Below are 17,798 nucleotides of genomic sequence, written 5' to 3'. Positions count from 1 at the left end.
GCAGTGGCGCTTCCTTCACTGTTCTCTAGTTCATGACGAGTAAAACATTTTTCCATCCAAGGTTTGTACATTTATCTGTACTCACACTTCTAATGGCACACTTCAGAATAAGAAGTGTGATACTCATCAATTAGTACATCTCGGGCCTATGGATTCTGCTCACCACCAGTCACCTGGGAGACCACAGGCAGTGCTGAGACTCCTGAGGATGGACATGTTCTAGGTCCCACACACTGTAACCGAGGACATGGACACATGACAATCTTGCTGAATTCACATCTTTATCCACAGCCATTTGCAGTCTTATGAAGGACTTTTAAGTCTCTTATGGAAATGTCTTCAAAGCATCATAGCAAGGAACTTCAGAACCTTCAAATACCACGAGCTTTGATCTTTCTTTTTAAAGTAGAGAACATTCTTTTCTAGGTAAAGTAAGAATAGCATCTAGTTTTGACAGAGTGCTCACCACATTCCTGGCACTGAGTGAGACACTCTAGGAATCAATGATGCTTCCAGAGGGACCAAGATCATTTGTGGAGAGCTGGGGCCTAGGAAGAGTAAGTGACCTGCCCAAGGACTCAGAGCTACAAAGTCAGAGCTGGGACACAAATTCACACACACTGTCTCAAGAGCCTAGGCTGTTGCCCACAACCAAAACCCACACAGAAAACAGAATGGTGCTATGTAGGGTCATCGGGGCCAGTGCATCTCCCCTCTCCTCCCCAGTTCCAGGAGACTGGAGTCCACAGTTCACCACTGTTGCATTTGAGGCATGCATAAGCCAGGAATCAGAGAAGGAACATACTTGTTAATGTGCAGTGGGCTTAGAACCGTGAATCCCAGTCTTAGAAGAATTGATGGCTCACTGTCCAGTAAGGACTCTACTAAGTTTCTTTAAGAGACCTCTATATACAACAGAGGTCATGTAAGTAAATGGTGATGCCAAGTTTTCAACTGTTTCATTACCTGTTTATTCAGGAGGCTGAATAGAAAAGGAAATGAAATAGTTGTGAGCTAGTACATCAGTCTGTGAACTTCTTAAGAGATAAGCTGAGGCAGACATGGGACCAGCCCCACACTCACAGTCAGCTCACTGCAGAGAAGCCTGACACCCTGCTTACCACTCCACTACCCACACCAGTCATGCTATGGAGTCAGCCTAGGAACATGAATGAAGAATGTATGGTCTCTGTATAAAATGAAATTGTATTTGCCCATAAAAAGGAAATTATGGTGCTTGCATGAAAATGTACATAAGTAAAGATTACCACATTAAAATAAGTTAGTTTCACAAACACGAACAGCCCATATTTTGTCTCATATGCAGAATGGAAGGGCAGACTAAGGCATGGCAGTTAAAAAGGGTCTATTAGGGGCAGGGACAAGAAACAGGGGTAGGGGACAGGTGGGCCAAGAAAGGGGAACAGAGAACTAAACAGGGTCAAAGCACTTTACAAATGTGCAGAGAAATGCTGTGCATAATGAGGCCCATGCCTGTGTACAATTAACTAACACTCCATCTCAGAAACAGTTAAGATAGAGCCAGATATGGCAGTTCATGCCCATAATCCCAGGACTTCCAGAGGCTGAGCTGGAAGACTGCCATGAGCTCCAGACCACCATGGGCTACATAATAAGCTCCAGGCTCAGCCTGAGAAATCGAGTGAGACCCACTCTCTAAAACCCAAACCAATGTAAACAGAGGGTAGTAAAGAGAATGACAGGGAGAAAGACCAATGCCACAGCTGGAGCCCAAAGGGAAAGTCAATGTATGACCAGAGAGGAGTGCACAGACCTGTCCCTTCTTTGCTGCAGTCTCTTTGGGTGCCTCCTCTTTCGCTGAGCTGGTGTCCCCTGTGCCGCTGTCAGTGTACTCCCAGACCACAGAGTCTTTCTCAATGTCTTTAAGGCTGAAATTCCCTAATTTATTTAATGAGAATTCTTCAATCTAGGAAAAAAACAATTAGACTTATCTTACTATAAAGCACAAACAACTGTGTGACAACCAGAATGTTAAGATGCTGGTAGGAGCTTGGCAGTGGTGGCACATGCCTTTAATTCCAGTACTTGGGAGGCAGAGGCAGGCGGATTTCTGTGAGTTCGAGGCCAGCCTGGTCTACAGAGCAGGTTCCAGGACAGCAAGGGCAACAAAGAAACCTGGTCTCAAAAAACCAAACAGAAAAGCACTGTTGATAGGGACAGGAAAAACACTTGGTATCTCTGCTTCACTGACAGGAACAACACTTGGTATCTCTACTTCACTGACAGGAACAACACTTGGTATCTCTGCTTCACTGACATAAGAGGGGAGGCAGACAGTGGGCAAGAACACTGGCTGTGTCGGCCTGATGACCTTAGTCCAATCCCGAAGTGCAATGAAGGAGCTGTTCTCTGACTTCCACATGCATGCTGAAACATGTGCACATGGCCAGACACAATAATGAATAAAATTACAATAGTAAGAAATACAAACAGCTTACCAAACACCTTTGAGAGCTAGTAGTTGAAGTTTGTTTTCAGAGTAAAAGGCAGGGTTCTGATTTGCAAAAGGCACGATGCCTCTACAAAGTAAGTTTCAGTATCCTGGGGTAGAGCTTAGCTGTACTTTCTTACCTATCATGCCTGAGGCCCTTCACAAAACTGAAAACAAACATACAAAACAAACCCACCATGGCAAGGAAGCAAAAATCGCTTTTTCTTTTGACCCACCTTGACCTGAAGAAGCCAAGCCCATAAGCATGTCTAGAGGCTTGTCTCCCAGGCAATTCTAGATTCTGTCAAGCTGGCAATATAGTCATCACACGTAATTCGACAAGTTAATGAACATACTAAATGGTGGACTGGGCTCCTGAACATACGTGTGGGCAGTGGTCATGAGTCCACGTCCGCTCTCAGTGCCTCACAGGCTGTGCTCCTTCGCTCTTGCTCTAACCCAGCGCCAGAGGACAGTGTTCCCTAACGATTCTCCCAAATGCACAATGGAAGACAAGGCGTCACTGTCTGTTAGATGCATGCATTTAGTGTTCTTGAAGTCAGCACTGTATTCCTGGTCTTCGTGATTTTTCTTCTTTTTGTGGGACCAGGAAAGGGCTCTACCACACTGACCAACCCTCAGTCCTTAACAATGGTTTTCAAATAGCAAAAGGTTTTAGAACTTAAAAAGTTTATTAATTTTTAAACTTGACATAGATTACAGTTTCAGTTTTCTAAGAGATCTGTCATAATGGGAATGAACTCCTATCCCTCTGGAACTCCAAGTTTCAAATAAACCCTTCCTTCTAAAAGGTGCCTTTGTCACGGTGTGTCCTGGTTAGTTTTGTGTCAACTTGACACAAGGTAGAATCATTTTGGGAAGAGGGAACCTCAACTGAGGAACTGAGGAGATGGTCCCTACCCACATCCTGGCCTGTGGTAATTCTATTGATGCACCAGTGATGCGGGAAGGTCCAGCTCAGTGCTGGCAGAGCTATCCCTAGGGAGGTATTATAAGAAAGCAGGCTGAGAAAGCCATGGAGAACAAGCCAGTGAGAAGCACTGCTCCATGGCCCATGTGCTGGATCCTGCCCTTAGTACCTGCCTTGAGTCCCCATAGCGATGGACTTAAAAGCTATAAGGTAAAAAAACCATTCTTCCTGGTCATTAATTTCATTGAAGGTGGCCTCCAAAAATTTCTGTTAGCATGTTCATTTTTAAAGATGTTAATAGAGAGTTTAAAGACAGTTTAAAGAACAGTCACACTAGGATGTTGGTATTGGTGGTAGCTGAAAAGTTATTTATGACAAGGAAAACTGGACAATTCTATGCTGAATGCTGAGGCGGCTGCCAGCAATCAGGATGGTATCAGCCTGTGTGGCAGTTACATATAACTGTTCTTCAAGAACCTTTAAATAGAGGCATTTTTATGTGTCAAAAAAAGAAAAGACAAAGTGCGAGAAGTTAGCTGTACATGTTTTCCACAGATGTCTACTGTCAGGCTAGGAAGTCAGATTCAACTTCTTTAGTAAATATAAGGCTCTTGGCTGGGCTTGGTGGCCAGTGCCTTTAATCCCAGCACTCAGGAGACAGCGGCAGGTGGATCTCTGTGAATTTGAGGTCTGTCTGCTGGACACAACAAGCTCTAGGTCAGCCAAGGGCACAAATAAGTGAGACCTTGTCTCAAAGGAAAGGAGGAGGAAGAAGAGGAGGAAGAGAAAGAGAAGAAAAAAAGACGGAGGAGAAGGAAGAGGAGGAGAAGAAAGGCTACCTAGCTATTTTTTTTTAATTGAAAATGGCATGTTTAACACTATAAAACGTATTCATTTTGAGGCTGGAGAGATGGCTCAGCAGTTAAGAGGACATGCCACTCTTCCAGAGGGTCCAAATTTGATTCTCAGCACCCATGTCAGATGACTCACGACCACCTGTAAATCCAGTTCCAGGGGATCTGATACTGCTGGCCTCTGTGAACACCCACATTTGTGTATAGAAACACACCCATACACAGAAGTAAAAACAAAATATAATTTTAAAAAATGTACATTTTATCTAGCTCTTCTTTCTGTCGTAGTGCTATTCATGACCCGTGGCCCTCATGAAACAGGTTGCTGACTAGGGACAAGGACCAGGCAACAAACAAGCAAGAGTGCTGTTGACATTCCTTCAGGAGGAGGGAGGAGGCCAGGAGCAGAGTCTAGCTACCATCCCTCCAAGTCCCTGGCTGTATTGTATGTGCTAATATGAATGGTGAAGGCTGACAGCAACCTGAGCCACATGACAGTTCAACAGAGTTCTTCCTGTGATCCCAGGGCCCTCTCCATGAAGAGGAGAATGTGAAGACATTTCTTTGTATAATCCCAGTCAAAGCCATGCAACACTTCTGTTCCTTGGTTTGAGACAAGTCTCTCTAGGTAACACTATATGGCCTGGAACTTGCTTTGAAGATGAGGATTTACCTGCCTCTGCATCCCAAGTGCTGGGATCAAAGGTATGCTTTACCACGCCAGTCATAAATAATTTTTTTTGTTGTTGTTGTTGTTGTCATCTTCTTCCTCCTTTTCCTCCTCCTGCTTTTTCTTCTTTTCTTTTTTTTTTAAAAAGACAATTTCCTGTATCCCAGCAGGCTTCAGATTTGCAAGTCTTGTAGCCAAGACTGGCGTGAATTCATCTTCCTGCCTCTACCTCCTGAGTGCTGGGATTCCAAATGTAAGCCATTCTGCCTGGCTTTAAGTGATACTTGCTCTCTCATTTCCAATAATAACTTGTATTTCTTTATCTGCTCAATTAAGCTTACTTATTAAAGATATAGAACTGACATTCTTGATGAACAGAGTTGTCTGGCACTACGAGCTCGCTTCTGGTCTGCAGGAGATGCTCGCCTCCTGTGGCTGCGATTAATCTATCTACTTTCTTAGGTCTGGTATGGATTTTGCACTTTTAACTTCAAACTTCTTGAATTGTTTTACATTGAAGTGAATTAAACTGAAAGTGTTGTGGTGAGCACTTTAGCTGTAGCTCACTCTGGCAGCTCGTGCTTCTCAGCATTTAGTTAACCATGTTTTCTGCCTTCTCCTCCTTGAACTCTTATTAGCCCAGGCTACCTTCAATTTCTCAATTCTTTAAAAAACCGTTTCTTTGTTTGTTGGATATGCACAGGTATCTTGTCTGCAATATGTCTGTGTACCACAGACTGGTACCCACAGAGGCCAGAAGAGGATATCAGATCTCCACCATGTGGACACTAGGAATCAAACCTGGGTCCTCTGGAAGATGGGCCAGTGCTTTGCCCTCTGGTAGTGACTGCTGGGATCACCAATGTATATCATGTCTGTGCTGGCCCTCTATAACAGGAGTATCTAACAACCTGCTCTAATTTAAGATAATTATTACCATCACTGACTCTAGGTTAGTTCACTTTCTTTCTCTTCAGCTGGTATCTCTTGTTTTTCATGTATTCTTAGTGTAGTCTTTCTATCCCGAGAAGCAGTCATGAAAGCTGAGCTCAAGTCTTTGATAACTCTCACCTCTGGGTCACTTTGGGGTCAATATTATGGTCTGGAACTATATGTTCCCCAAAGGCCCACATGCTGAAGGTTTTGTTGGGAGTCTATGGTGTTTCTTGGGAGGTGGTAAACATTTGGAAAGGGTGGGCTCATGAAAAGACGTTAGGTCACTAAGTGCATACCCTTAAAGGGGATCTTAGGCATCTCTCCCCTGTGTGTGCTTGGGATAGTGTGGAGGGGCACACCCATGCATACCTGTGGAAGCCAGAGGACCACCTTGGGTGGTATTCCTCAGGAGGCATCTACTGTGGTTTTGGAGACAAATTCTCTCATTTGGTCTGACACCCACTAAATTAGGCTAGGTTGACTGGGCAGACTGTTCTAGGGACTTCTTTGTGCTGGTTTTTCCAGCCCTGGAATCAGTAGTACATATCACAATGCCTGTGATGTGTTTTAGGATGGCTTGGGTCTTCATTCTTACTTTACCAACCAGAGTATCTCTACAGCATGACTCTACCTGGTTAAGTGTTTAGATATTTGCATAAGGAATTTAATAAGGTAACTATCAGACACAACTAGAAATTGTCATACCCATGATCCTAGATAAACTGGCAGGAGAGGTTCTTTTCTTTGCTGAAGGAAGAAAACAGCCATGAGAGCAAACACATATGGTGGAAGACCTCCTTCCTCAGGGCGATCGATGCTACACAGCTACAAAACCAAAAGCACATTAGTGATATTAGTTTGGGGGTTGCTGGGTACTGAAACCATAGCCTCAATGTCCTAGCAAACTCTCTGCCACTAAGCCATACCCCGGCTTCTGCAAGGTTTTTCCAATTCACTAAGTTGAAACAGGGAATCATGTTCATCCCAGACCCACGCACTGGAACCCTCTAGCTGCACTTGAGTCAGTAAGAACTTTAGCTGTGAATCCCTGTTTCCAACTGGATGCTTTACTGCTACGGCTATGTTTCTGAGACAGGGTCTTGGTATGAACTAGTTCAGGCTGTCTTGGGACTTGAGAGCTTCTTGTCTCAGCCTCTTCAGTGCTGGGGATGTGTGCTAATGCCTCACCAGCTTTCATTCTCACCATCATGAAACGATCTTCCTTTGGGGCTGCTTACTCTGACACTGCAAAACAACAACCTACCTAGAACGCTATGGAACTATGGGACAATTATAGTACCTTTTGTCTTTCTGATGTCTCTGCCTATGTTATTGAAAATGGTGTAAGAAGACTCATCTCAAACATCACCATGCCCCAGAAAACCCTTCACAGAGACACGAAAATACAACTTTTTAGGTCATATTTCACAAGATTCGACCCAAACTTGACTTTTAATAAGCATTATAGCCCATTTTATCTTCTGATGAATAGTGCCACATTGAAATAGAAACTCTGACCTTCCCTTCTGTGTATATTAAAGTTTCTAATCCAATAGTCTAACATCCACTCTTGATGCCTATAAATACACATCTGGTGCATGGCATGGTGGCACGCATCTGTAATCTCAGCACTCAGGAGGAAAAACACAAGAGAGCTGCAGCCTGGTCTGTGTAGTGAGTTTCAGGCCAGTCAGCACTGCCAAAGCAAAGCGAAACGAAACAAAGCAAAAACAAAATAAACCCAACAAAAATATAAACAAACAAACAAAACCAAGAAGAAGAACCACCAGCACCAGCACCAGCATCCAATCATACCTTTGCCCAGTATCTAAATGCAGTCACCAGAGGAACCAGCCTTGGTTCTAGCTTTCCAAGAGCAGTGAGGTGCTTTGTGGTCAGCCAGGCGTTTTCGTTTCCCGCACTTACTTTACAAAGAAGGCCGCTAGTGGGGAGGGGAAGGATGGGAGGGAAAGAGAGAAAGTATGTTAGATAGGGACCTGTCTTCTGCGTCAGTCAGTTCACACCAATAATTAGACGTACATGGAAAGACCCTAAGCTCACTAGCATCTTCATGTAAGACGTCGGACTCTTAACAAGGTTCATTTATTTAGTGTTTTGCCTGAATGTAAGTATGTTGTGTACCATGTGCATGCACTGCCCGCTGGAAGGTCAGAAGAGGCTATGTAATCCCTGGAACTGGAGGCCCAGGTGGTTGTGAGGCACTAAGTGGGTGCTTGGAATCAAACCCAGCTCCTCTTTGAGAGCAGCCAGCCTCTTCTCCAGCCCTGAAACTGAATTTTCTTTTCTTTTTAAAATTTTTTTATTTTTTTGTTTTTTTAAAGGCAACTATTTTTGAGTAGATTTGTTTGTCAGAACTAGGACTGTGTGTTTTCAAATATTAAAAATATTTTGGGAAGAACACAGGAATAGAAATTATCAAAGGCCTGTTCTGTTCATCCCAAGGATACAATGTTTCCTCCCAAGTCAGAGGGATCTGCTTAATGAAGAGTGAGCAGAGCCTGCGAGGCTCTCCTCAGCAGTGGTGACAGTGCTTTCCAAGGGAAAAGACTTGCACATGCGGGGCCACCCTGAGCACTATCTCAGATGCTACAAATGCACAGAGAGCAATGGCAAAGAACCTTTACAGGAAGCCACTGTTCCAGCAGGCTGACTCCAGTCTAGCTGGAATGTGTGAGGACTCCCCCCACATCCCAATACTTTATTCCCCTTTCTTCTTACAATGAAAGTATAGGAAAATGGCCAGGGAGAAGTCCAAGTGGTAATCAGATAAGGAACCTTCAGTTCTGTAAGGTAGACCCTGAGATTATACAAAGTGCTTGTAACCTTGGCAATTTTGAGAAGCTGGTGGTGCTTCTGGGATCCCAGCACAACAGCAGGCACTCGGCCACAAGCTGATGGCCATCCTGGGTGACATGGTAAATGCAAGACCTTTCTGGGTTATACATAGTGAGACCTTATCTCAAAAATCCCAAATCAAATAAATCACATAAAATAGCAGCTTAAAGACACAGGAACCTTTGCTTATCTCTGCACACCACCACAGGGACCCGGGCGTGGAAGTCAGCACCAACATCAACAAAGGAGTCTGAGGAAAGAGGAAAGAGCAATCAAACAAGTCCATCAAACCTCTCTGTAAAGCAGACCCAAGAAACCTAAGCACAGCTGTGGGTCTGAGAGGCCACTACCACACACAGCCCTCAGGTGACTTAGGAGGAGAGAACACTGTCCAAAAACCAAGTCATCACAGACAACGTCCTAATCTTTCAGAGCTAGTTAGTGTCTGACCAGAAATGACCGCAGTGCAGACGCAGCATTTAAATGCGATGTGGACAAATTAGGAATGTGCACAGGAGACTAAAGACAGATTGATGTAAAGCTACTAAGTCATAGTGTCAAATGTGTACTGACTGAAGCAAGGTGAAGGTTTAAGTGTTTCTCATACCAAAAGAGAAAGAATAAGAATGCCTAACTCAAGGAAAAGAGCGGTTTGTGAGGCCTAGCTACTGAGAAAATGCAATAAGCCCCAAGGGAAATACTATATTGGATAAGACAACCAGTGAGCCCACTTGGGAGCAACTGTCTTTGAGTTCATTAATCAGGGCAGGTCCCATCTATTTGCCACTTGTAACATTGATTTAAACCACCAATAGAGCAGATTTCCATAAATGTACTCCTAAAAGTAAGTATCACATATTTTGCATTTTTCACTCACAGTCCAGGGCTCATTAATCCTGAATGCTGTCAAACTAACAGCTGTCTGACTGGTGGTCCTGGGAGTATTAGCTGGACTTAGTTAATAATTCAAGGGCATTTACTTTTATTTTTGCTTTGGATTTTACCCATAAGTAATTTTTATAAGTGAATTTTCTACTTTCAGTTTGGTAGTAAGATATATTAAAATTTATAGACAGAAGACAAAATCAGAAGCAAAATGTGGAAGAATTTGGCCTTACCACTGTTCTTTAAACATTCTTGAACAAGTAAGAGGACATCTGGCTGAGACATCTAGGAAATAAATGAATGAATACATGAAAAAAATCCCTAAGCACTTCTGTTTTCTGGTATAATACAGTCTGAAGTTCCCCAAATTGCTTTCCAAATAAGAAACGCACATTGCTACAGGTGGAGAGGAGTCACCAGCCTGGGTAAGGCCAACAAGAAACACATGAGGATGCATGTGTGGACAATGGACTTGCTACAGAGTAACCGTATACAAACTCATTCTTAAGGTAGTAACCCCTTAGCTGCCTTAATGGTGGTTGGAAGGTATCTATTGCAACAATGTTCCTCTCACTCTGAAACAATGTAGCAACACACAGCTACATGGTTCTAAAATTAGTATCTCCCTTCTCAAACCTTTGTTCCGCACTGGACCAAAACCATTAAAAATTCTATAATGGATCTTTAAATGTTTCTTTTGTTGTTGATTTGAGGTGTGTCATTTACAGATTTATTTGTGTTTGTGTGTGTGTGTGTGTCCCCTGAAGAGATCAGAAGAGGGTATCAAAGCTCCAGAACAGTAGTTACAGGAGGTTATAAGCCACCTGAGGTAAGAGCTGGGCGCCAAACTCATGTCCTCTGGCAACAAAACAAGCATAGGTAACTGCTGAGCAGTCACCCTAGCCTTCTGGTTTTTTGACATTGGGTCTTGCTCTATAGTTGAGGCTGGCCTCAAACTTACAGTAATCCTCCTACCACTGCCTCCCAAATACTTTGACTACAGGTAGGAGCCACCCTCCCAATTCAAGGGTTTTTAAAATTCTTACTGATACCATACTGTTATTCTTATTCTTACTATATAGCCTTCAAGATCCTGTACAACCAATTGACCATCGCCTCTACACCCTAAGCAGAGTTCTGTGGAAATGTACCCTCTTTGAAAGCCAAGTCTATGCTCAGATCTTGTCACTCAGCCGCGTTTCTCTTTGAAGCTCACTAGCGTTAACAACTTACAATATAATTAATAGCTTACAAGTGCCACTAGAGAGCCAGGTCTATCTTGTCCTTTATAACCTAGCACAGAGCCTACATACAGCAGGGGCTTAGTGAAAATTTGCCACATGAACGACACCAGATCAAAATAACTGCTAAGGATTTACTCTGGTAAATCACTCATCAAACTCTAAAACTTAAAAGAATATTAAGACTGGGGCTGGCAATGCTAAGAGCACACACAGTTTCCCAGAGGACCCAAGTTCAGTCCCCAGGGCCCACACAGGGCATTTAATAATCACTTGTAATACCAGCTTCTGGGGAGACTATAACACCTCCAGCCTCTGAAGGCACACCTGCACCCATGTGAAGATGAACACACACACACACACACACACACACACACACACACACATACACACACACAATTAAATTCTTTAAAAAACAATAAAGTCTGTGTGTTACCTAACCAGGGAGCTATAGAATTAAGCACAGGAAGGAAGGAGAGGCTATGAACAAGAACATTAAGGAATCCAACTTCAGAATCTATTTGTTGTTTCAAAGATGGGATCTCACTATGTAGACCTGGCTGACCTGGAACTTCACTATGTAGACTAGGCTGGTTTCAAACTCAAGAGACCCACCTGCCTTTAGGATCAAAGGCATGCGCTACCATTCCTGGCCTCAGAATCTATACTTATAACAAACAACTAAACTAAGCATAGACCAACTGTAACAAAACAGTGGGAAGCAGAGTGGGTAAACTGATAATCTAAGTTTCTTCTAGCTTTAAAGTTCTGACTTATCTTATGTCATTGAGAATCATGTTTCACCAAAATGTAGGCTTATGTATCGGTGTGTGTGTGTGTGTGTGTGTGTGTGTGTGTGTGTGTGTGTGTGTTGGGGGGTGGGGGGATCCTTACTTTCTGCTTCACTCAAGCTTGCTTTGTCTGATGATAGCTCTGAAATCCTGCTATTCCTGCTTCCAGTTCTCCAGTATTGAGATTATAGATGTATTTTGTTCCATCATTTGAGGTTAGGTGTGGTTGTTTTTTTGAAAAGTGTAATTATTTTAATTACATTTATTCATTGCATGTATGTGGGGAGGCATACATGTGGCCAGAGGACAGTTTGTGACACTCAGGGATTGAATTCAATCAGATTTTGGGGGCAAGTATTTTTACCCAGGAGCCATCTCTCTGGTCCAGCACTCTTGTTGTTATTATTATTATGACTATTATTATTGCTATATAAAAGGGAAACGGGAGCTAGTTAGGTTTCCAGATCATAAATATTTACAAATATTATTTGTAATATTATAAATATATTATATATAAATATTATATTGTATAATATAATAAATATTATATATTGTATAATATATAGTATAATATATAAATATTATACATTATATAACATATATAACATAAATATTTTATATTATAATATTATAAATATTACAAATACACTATTTGAACATTTGCCTTCCTCTCCTGTCCTAGGAAAGTTGATTTTATGAAAAGAACTTAAACTTTCTGAAATCATAGACATAGAATCCTCCCAGGATTCACAGGCTTAGAAAATCAACATTACAAGTAAGTAGGGAAGATCTGTAGCAAAATAAACATGAAAATTTGTAAAGTAAAAAAATTAAAATTTTGACGGTCAAGACAGAAGACATAAAATGAAAATTCTCAGAGAGAGCTGTCACTCCATACTTTAACTATCAAAATGCATTCACATCCAAGTCACATTCAAAAGCATTTCCACTCTTCCCAGCAGACAGCTACCACAAGCCTCAAGCATGCTCCCTTGAAAAGCCTGTGCCGTGGGAAGCAGAACAGGCGCACACTGAGCAGCCCCACCTGCACAGAGCCAAGTCCTCAGAAAGGAGCACAGCCACAGCCTGACAGCAAAGGGCTTGGTTCCTCACAGCTCCTGTGACCTGAGGGCTCATGTGGTACCGTGTGTTTGCTGGTCAGCTATTAAATTCTGAGCACTCTCCAATCAAGAAGCCTCGCCCTGACCTCCCTGAGAGGCTCCACCACTCTGTGAAGAAGTTGGCTGTCATGTCCGTTTTCAGAGGGACAGAAGAGATAAAGACTCTAAGATCTGTGTGCTTCTGATAAGGAGCCAAGTCCAACTGGCTGGATGGTCTATGACCAAGCAGGTCTGCCAGGTGACTGACATGTACAAACAGCTTAAGTAAAGACAGGGGCTAAGGAGTCCAGAGCACTGCTCTTCCAGAGTTCAGATCCCAGAACCCACACAGCTGGCTCACAAGCTCCAGGGGATCTGATGGCCTCTCTGGCCTTCATGGGTACCTACACACATCTGGTGAGCGTGCACACACATACCCACACACCCACACACATTGGGGGGAGGGAGAAGCAAGGGCAGATGAGTTCACACAAGGACATAAATATAAAACTTCTTAAATGCTAAACAAATGAGAGAATCTATGTGAGTGTGAAGTCCAGCAGATCATTTTGTACTTACGACAGCTGGAAACTGAACATCAATGTTCACGTCAGAGTCTCTGAAGCCCAGTCTGCTACAGGAGGATCCATAAAGCCTAAGAGAACAGTCTGGAAAGAAGTAAGCACATGGGAGTCACGGGAGTGAAATCTTTCCAAAGCTACTTAAAACATCAGTCAAAGCCGAGCCCAGAAGCAGGACATACTGAGCCCAGACGCTCACAGAGGAGGACTGCACAGCCATTTGTTCAGCTTTTCCTGATGTCAGCCACTCCTGCCATTAGCTGTGCAGCATGCTAAGGGCTCCGACACGATCAAGCTCATATTTTGTGTAGAAAACTGTCATAATTTTAAAAATTCAGATAATGTATGTTGAAAGGGACATGTGTTTTAAAACCTACAGTATAGACATAAGCTAACGCAAGCACTTCTTTTGAATGTCAGAATGTACATATAGTTTTTAGTATAAGCAGTAGGTTCCACTAAAAAGGGTTCTAGCTGTTGGGGTCCAGCCTTGGGATGCCCCTACCTTAGCCTCCATAAGCCTTATAGGCAACACCCATGGCAAGACCATAAGTTAATACTTATTAGGTAAAAGCAACCTGAACTATGAGGCACTTTTAGATGCTAAATAGAAAAAACGAATCTAGAACATACCTGGAAGTTTGTGCTGGAACACACTTTCCATGGCACGCTTAATTTCTAGCCTCTGATCCAAGTTTTCACTGTGTAAACCAAACTCCTGCACCACTCTGTCAATGGCGCTGCCAACTGCATGTATCTGGGAGGGCACTGGCGGGGGCAGTGTGGTGAGCAATTCTTCCTCCTGCTTTTCCTTGTAAGATCAATGGTGAGATTAAAATGACTCAGGTGTTGTTGTTCTTTTAACTTAGACAGGACCCTATTGAATTTTCTGGAATCTTTGTAGCCTTCCTTATCTTAGACATGGTGGTCTTCATCTTATCAAACATACATATACACTCTATGTGCTTAATATAGATAATAAGGAGTAGGCAGGTATACAGAGAAAACATGGACAGCAATAACAAATATTAGGTGTCTTATTATCTGCATAAGAACACCAAGGTCCCACCAATGGCTTCTTACATCTTAACTCTGGAATTGGGGAAATTCACAGGGCCACCCAGCAAACACATCTGACTATTGGACAAATATTCTATAGTGGGTTTAAGAAAAACCACAAAGGAGTACACTGTGGAGTACTCATGCAACAGTAGAAATCTCCCATTTAAGGCAGACACACTGCAGTCCTAACACACGTGATGTATAAGGTAGACACAACCGTTATCCTAACACACTTGATGTATAAGGTAGACACAACCGTAATCCTAACACACGTGATGTATAAGGTAGACACAACCGTTATCCTAACACACTTGATGTATAAGGTAGACACAACCGTTATCCTAACACACTTGATGTATGAGGTAGACACAACCTTTATCCTAACACACTTGATGTATAAGGTAGACACAACTGTTATCCTAACACACTTGATGTATAAGGTAGACACAACCGTTATCCTAACACACTTGATGTATGAGGTAGACACAACCGTTATCCTAACACACTTGATGTATGAGGGAGGTATTTTTTTTTTTTCCCACAAGACTCGGGAAACGGGACAAGGCGACAGCGGGACTCGAACCCGTGCACCAAGAGACGGTGCGCCCTCTGCGGGCGGGTGAGGGAGGTATTTTAATAAAGAGTATTCACTTGTTTCAGCCACCAGAGACCCGCTCACCTTAAGGTTCTTCTTGTGCCTCTTCTCCTTGATGTGCTTATGAGCAAAAGGGATGGAGTCGATCAAAGCATCGCACAGTTTGCAGGTATACTTTGCTGTCGGGCAGTTTCGTGGTCGCTACAGTTTGAAAAGATTGACAGAAAGATGTATCTCCAAACATTTAGAGAAAATTAGCCAGAATAATGGTTTCCCCATTGCTTCCAAGCTTGACAGTCATTCTTATTTTAATACAATGGCAGTAACTCTTGAGTTTCTTAAATCACACTGATTGTCCCTTAGCATACGGACTTACACACTGATAAAGAAGTGGAAAGCCTAATTCCCTGAGGCAAATACTGCAATTACTAACACAGTGTAGAGTAAAATTTAGAGCCGATCTAGTAAGTGTATCCATAGAGACGTTACCCTGTTCAGCCTGTGGATGCAGTCTCTCTTGAGCCGTTCCTCAGCCTGCTGGAGGCCCAGGAGCTCCTTGGTTGAAAGGACGGACTCGTCGATCACAGGACCATCCAAATCTTCGTCCTGCTCACCGTCCTCTGTTCTAGTCCTCCGTGGCTTACGAGGTCTGGAGCGCTGTTTCTTGTTTTCTTAAGTTAGGGGACAATATGGGTAATGTTGAAAACTATCACTCTGAGAAGTAGAACTTTCTTCCTATAAATCCATTTACTTATGCATAGGACTAGGTATTGAACCCAGGTCCTCATTCATGCTGGCAAGCGCTAGGCCCTGAACTCTACCTGTGTGAACTTATTTCAATGATAGAATAAGTGAAGCCCGAACACTGAACAAAGGGGAAGGCAGCTCGCCACATTCACCAATCCACAGAACTACTGCAATTAAGAAGGACCATATTTTCCATAGGATTTGGTTTTATCTCCTCCCACACTTCACTGCTGAACACTTGTGCGACAGCAGAAATCTCCCACTGAAGGCGCATATAACTGTACTTCTAATCCACTTGATGTACAAGGGACACATATGATACTTTCAACCAAACTGTAAATAACCTGTGTTTTGATGAAAACTATTCGTATCTAGTTTGATTTCTTCTTAAAATGAAGAACCCAAGTAGGGAAAAATGGACAATACTGTATGTATGTATGTATCTGGAAAACTTGGAAATTGTGATCATTTTCTTATATGGTTCAAAAAAAAATCATTTAGCTGCAATTCAGCCTTCAATCATAACTGGGTTCCTTCATTAGGAGGAAAATCTTCAAGCTTTACACTGAGCACACACGATCCCCGCTTTGGCTACACACCAGTGACAGGCTGAGCACGATTCACAACTGACAGGGAAAAGTCAGAGTTTACCCTCAATACGTGCATTATGAACTCTGTTAGCTCTACAATTAGTAGAATGACTAAAAAAACTCAAGCTAACAACTTTTCAACCTGTGAAGCATATGACAATTTTGAGACTGAACTTTAAAAACCGTGGTGAGTAGCCTTGACACTCCAATCAGGTTCTAAAGACAATGGAAGCTAATTGTAACACCGGACTAAAACGATACTTATTTCCAAGCTGACATTCTGATTAGAAGGACAGAGAGATGGCTCAGTGGAAGGAGATCTTGCAGAGGACCTGAGTTCTGTTCACAGTGCCCATGCAGGCTCTGCAGGCACTGCACATGCCTGCACACCCACAAAAATCAAAACAGTAAAACTTTAACAACTCTCATTAAACACATGGGACTGTTTGCATTGGCTTTTCATAAATTAATGTTTAGAAGAAGTCTTGCCTAAGGCAATCACTCTCCAGCTTTTGGAGGGACTCATGACTTAGCAACTGCAATGCATTGGCTAATTACAGGAGAGAATTCTGGGTAGACAAGGAAGTATAGGACTTCCAGTTATAAAGAGTACTACGGTTGGGGCTAGAGAGATGGCTCAGCAGTTAAGAAGGCTCATGACCATCTGTGAAATCGAGTTCCAGGGGGTCTGATGTCCTCTTCTGGCCACCATAGGCTTCTACACACAGATGGTGCAGATGCATCCATGAAGGAAGACAGTGCTTTTATGTGCCCCACCTCCTCCGATCCCTGTAGCACTTCCCACATCAATGCTGAGGTTAGCCCCACTGTGCGGGATGGTAACACTGGTAGTCTCTGAGAATGAAGTGACTTGTCTAAGGGCACAGGGCCAAGTCAAAATGAAGATCTAAAATGCAGTTTAAAATATGGCAGAAGTCGGCCTTGTATTGTACAACAGGATGCAAGTGAGGAGAAATCCCTACAGGGCCTTGCCCCCGTAGCACACAGTAAGAACGACAGGGCTGGTGAAACCTGCAGGGGAAAGCTGTGAAAAAGCTCACTGGAGCAGCTCTTGAACAGCAAAACAGCCCAAGCAGGTCCCCTAACTACTGACAGGAAAATGTCGGGTTCCTAGAGCTACCATAACCCCAGCTGTGAGTGTTCCAAGTCCTCATGTCTTATTTGCATATGGAACACCACTCCAGTCACAGAGGACATTTGAATGGATGTTTTCTGCCAGCCTATGAATGACACTGTCCCAAAGATTTACATTGCCAGTCTAGGACATTTGAGGGTTGGAGGGAGAAACAATAATGTCAAAATGAAAAAAGAAAAACAAAACAGTGCTTAAAAAGCTTTAAAAATCAACTTTAATATAACTTTTATCACATCTTCTCAGTTAGAGTGATCCTTATTACTCAGGCCATGGTAGTGCACCCATTACTCCCAGAACAAGGGAGGCAGAAGCAGAGGAAACTGTGAGGGT

At 42.9% G+C, this 17,798-nt stretch overlaps 1 protein-coding gene across 9 annotated transcripts in view; it reads right to left on the bottom strand.

Moving 5' to 3' along the window:
- The window catches only part of Tut7 (terminal uridylyl transferase 7), a 52,922-nt gene that overhangs the window by 31,214 nt on the left and 3,910 nt on the right, over positions 1-17,798 (bottom strand). For all 9 annotated transcript variants that reach the window (XM_034509737.2, XM_034509732.2, XM_034509736.2 and 6 more), the window contains exons 3-11: positions 15,465-15,646; positions 15,060-15,176; positions 13,952-14,129; positions 13,317-13,405; positions 9,839-9,890; positions 8,901-8,970; positions 7,680-7,806; positions 6,570-6,689; positions 1,796-1,948 (exon numbers count right to left, since the gene is read on the bottom strand). In XM_034509737.2, coding sequence (XP_034365628.1) covers positions 1,796-1,948; positions 6,570-6,689; positions 7,680-7,806; positions 8,901-8,970; positions 9,839-9,890; positions 13,317-13,405; positions 13,952-14,129; positions 15,060-15,176; positions 15,465-15,646 — 1,088 coding nt within the window. The remainder of the gene's footprint in view (positions 1-1,795; positions 1,949-6,569; positions 6,690-7,679; positions 7,807-8,900; positions 8,971-9,838; positions 9,891-13,316; positions 13,406-13,951; positions 14,130-15,059; positions 15,177-15,464; positions 15,647-17,798) is intronic.

This window comes from Arvicanthis niloticus, chromosome 8 (assembly GCF_011762505.2).
Source record: "Arvicanthis niloticus isolate mArvNil1 chromosome 8, mArvNil1.pat.X, whole genome shotgun sequence".
NCBI lineage: Eukaryota > Metazoa > Chordata > Mammalia > Rodentia > Muridae > Arvicanthis > Arvicanthis niloticus.
This window is presented reverse-complemented; position numbering and strand designations above follow the sequence as displayed.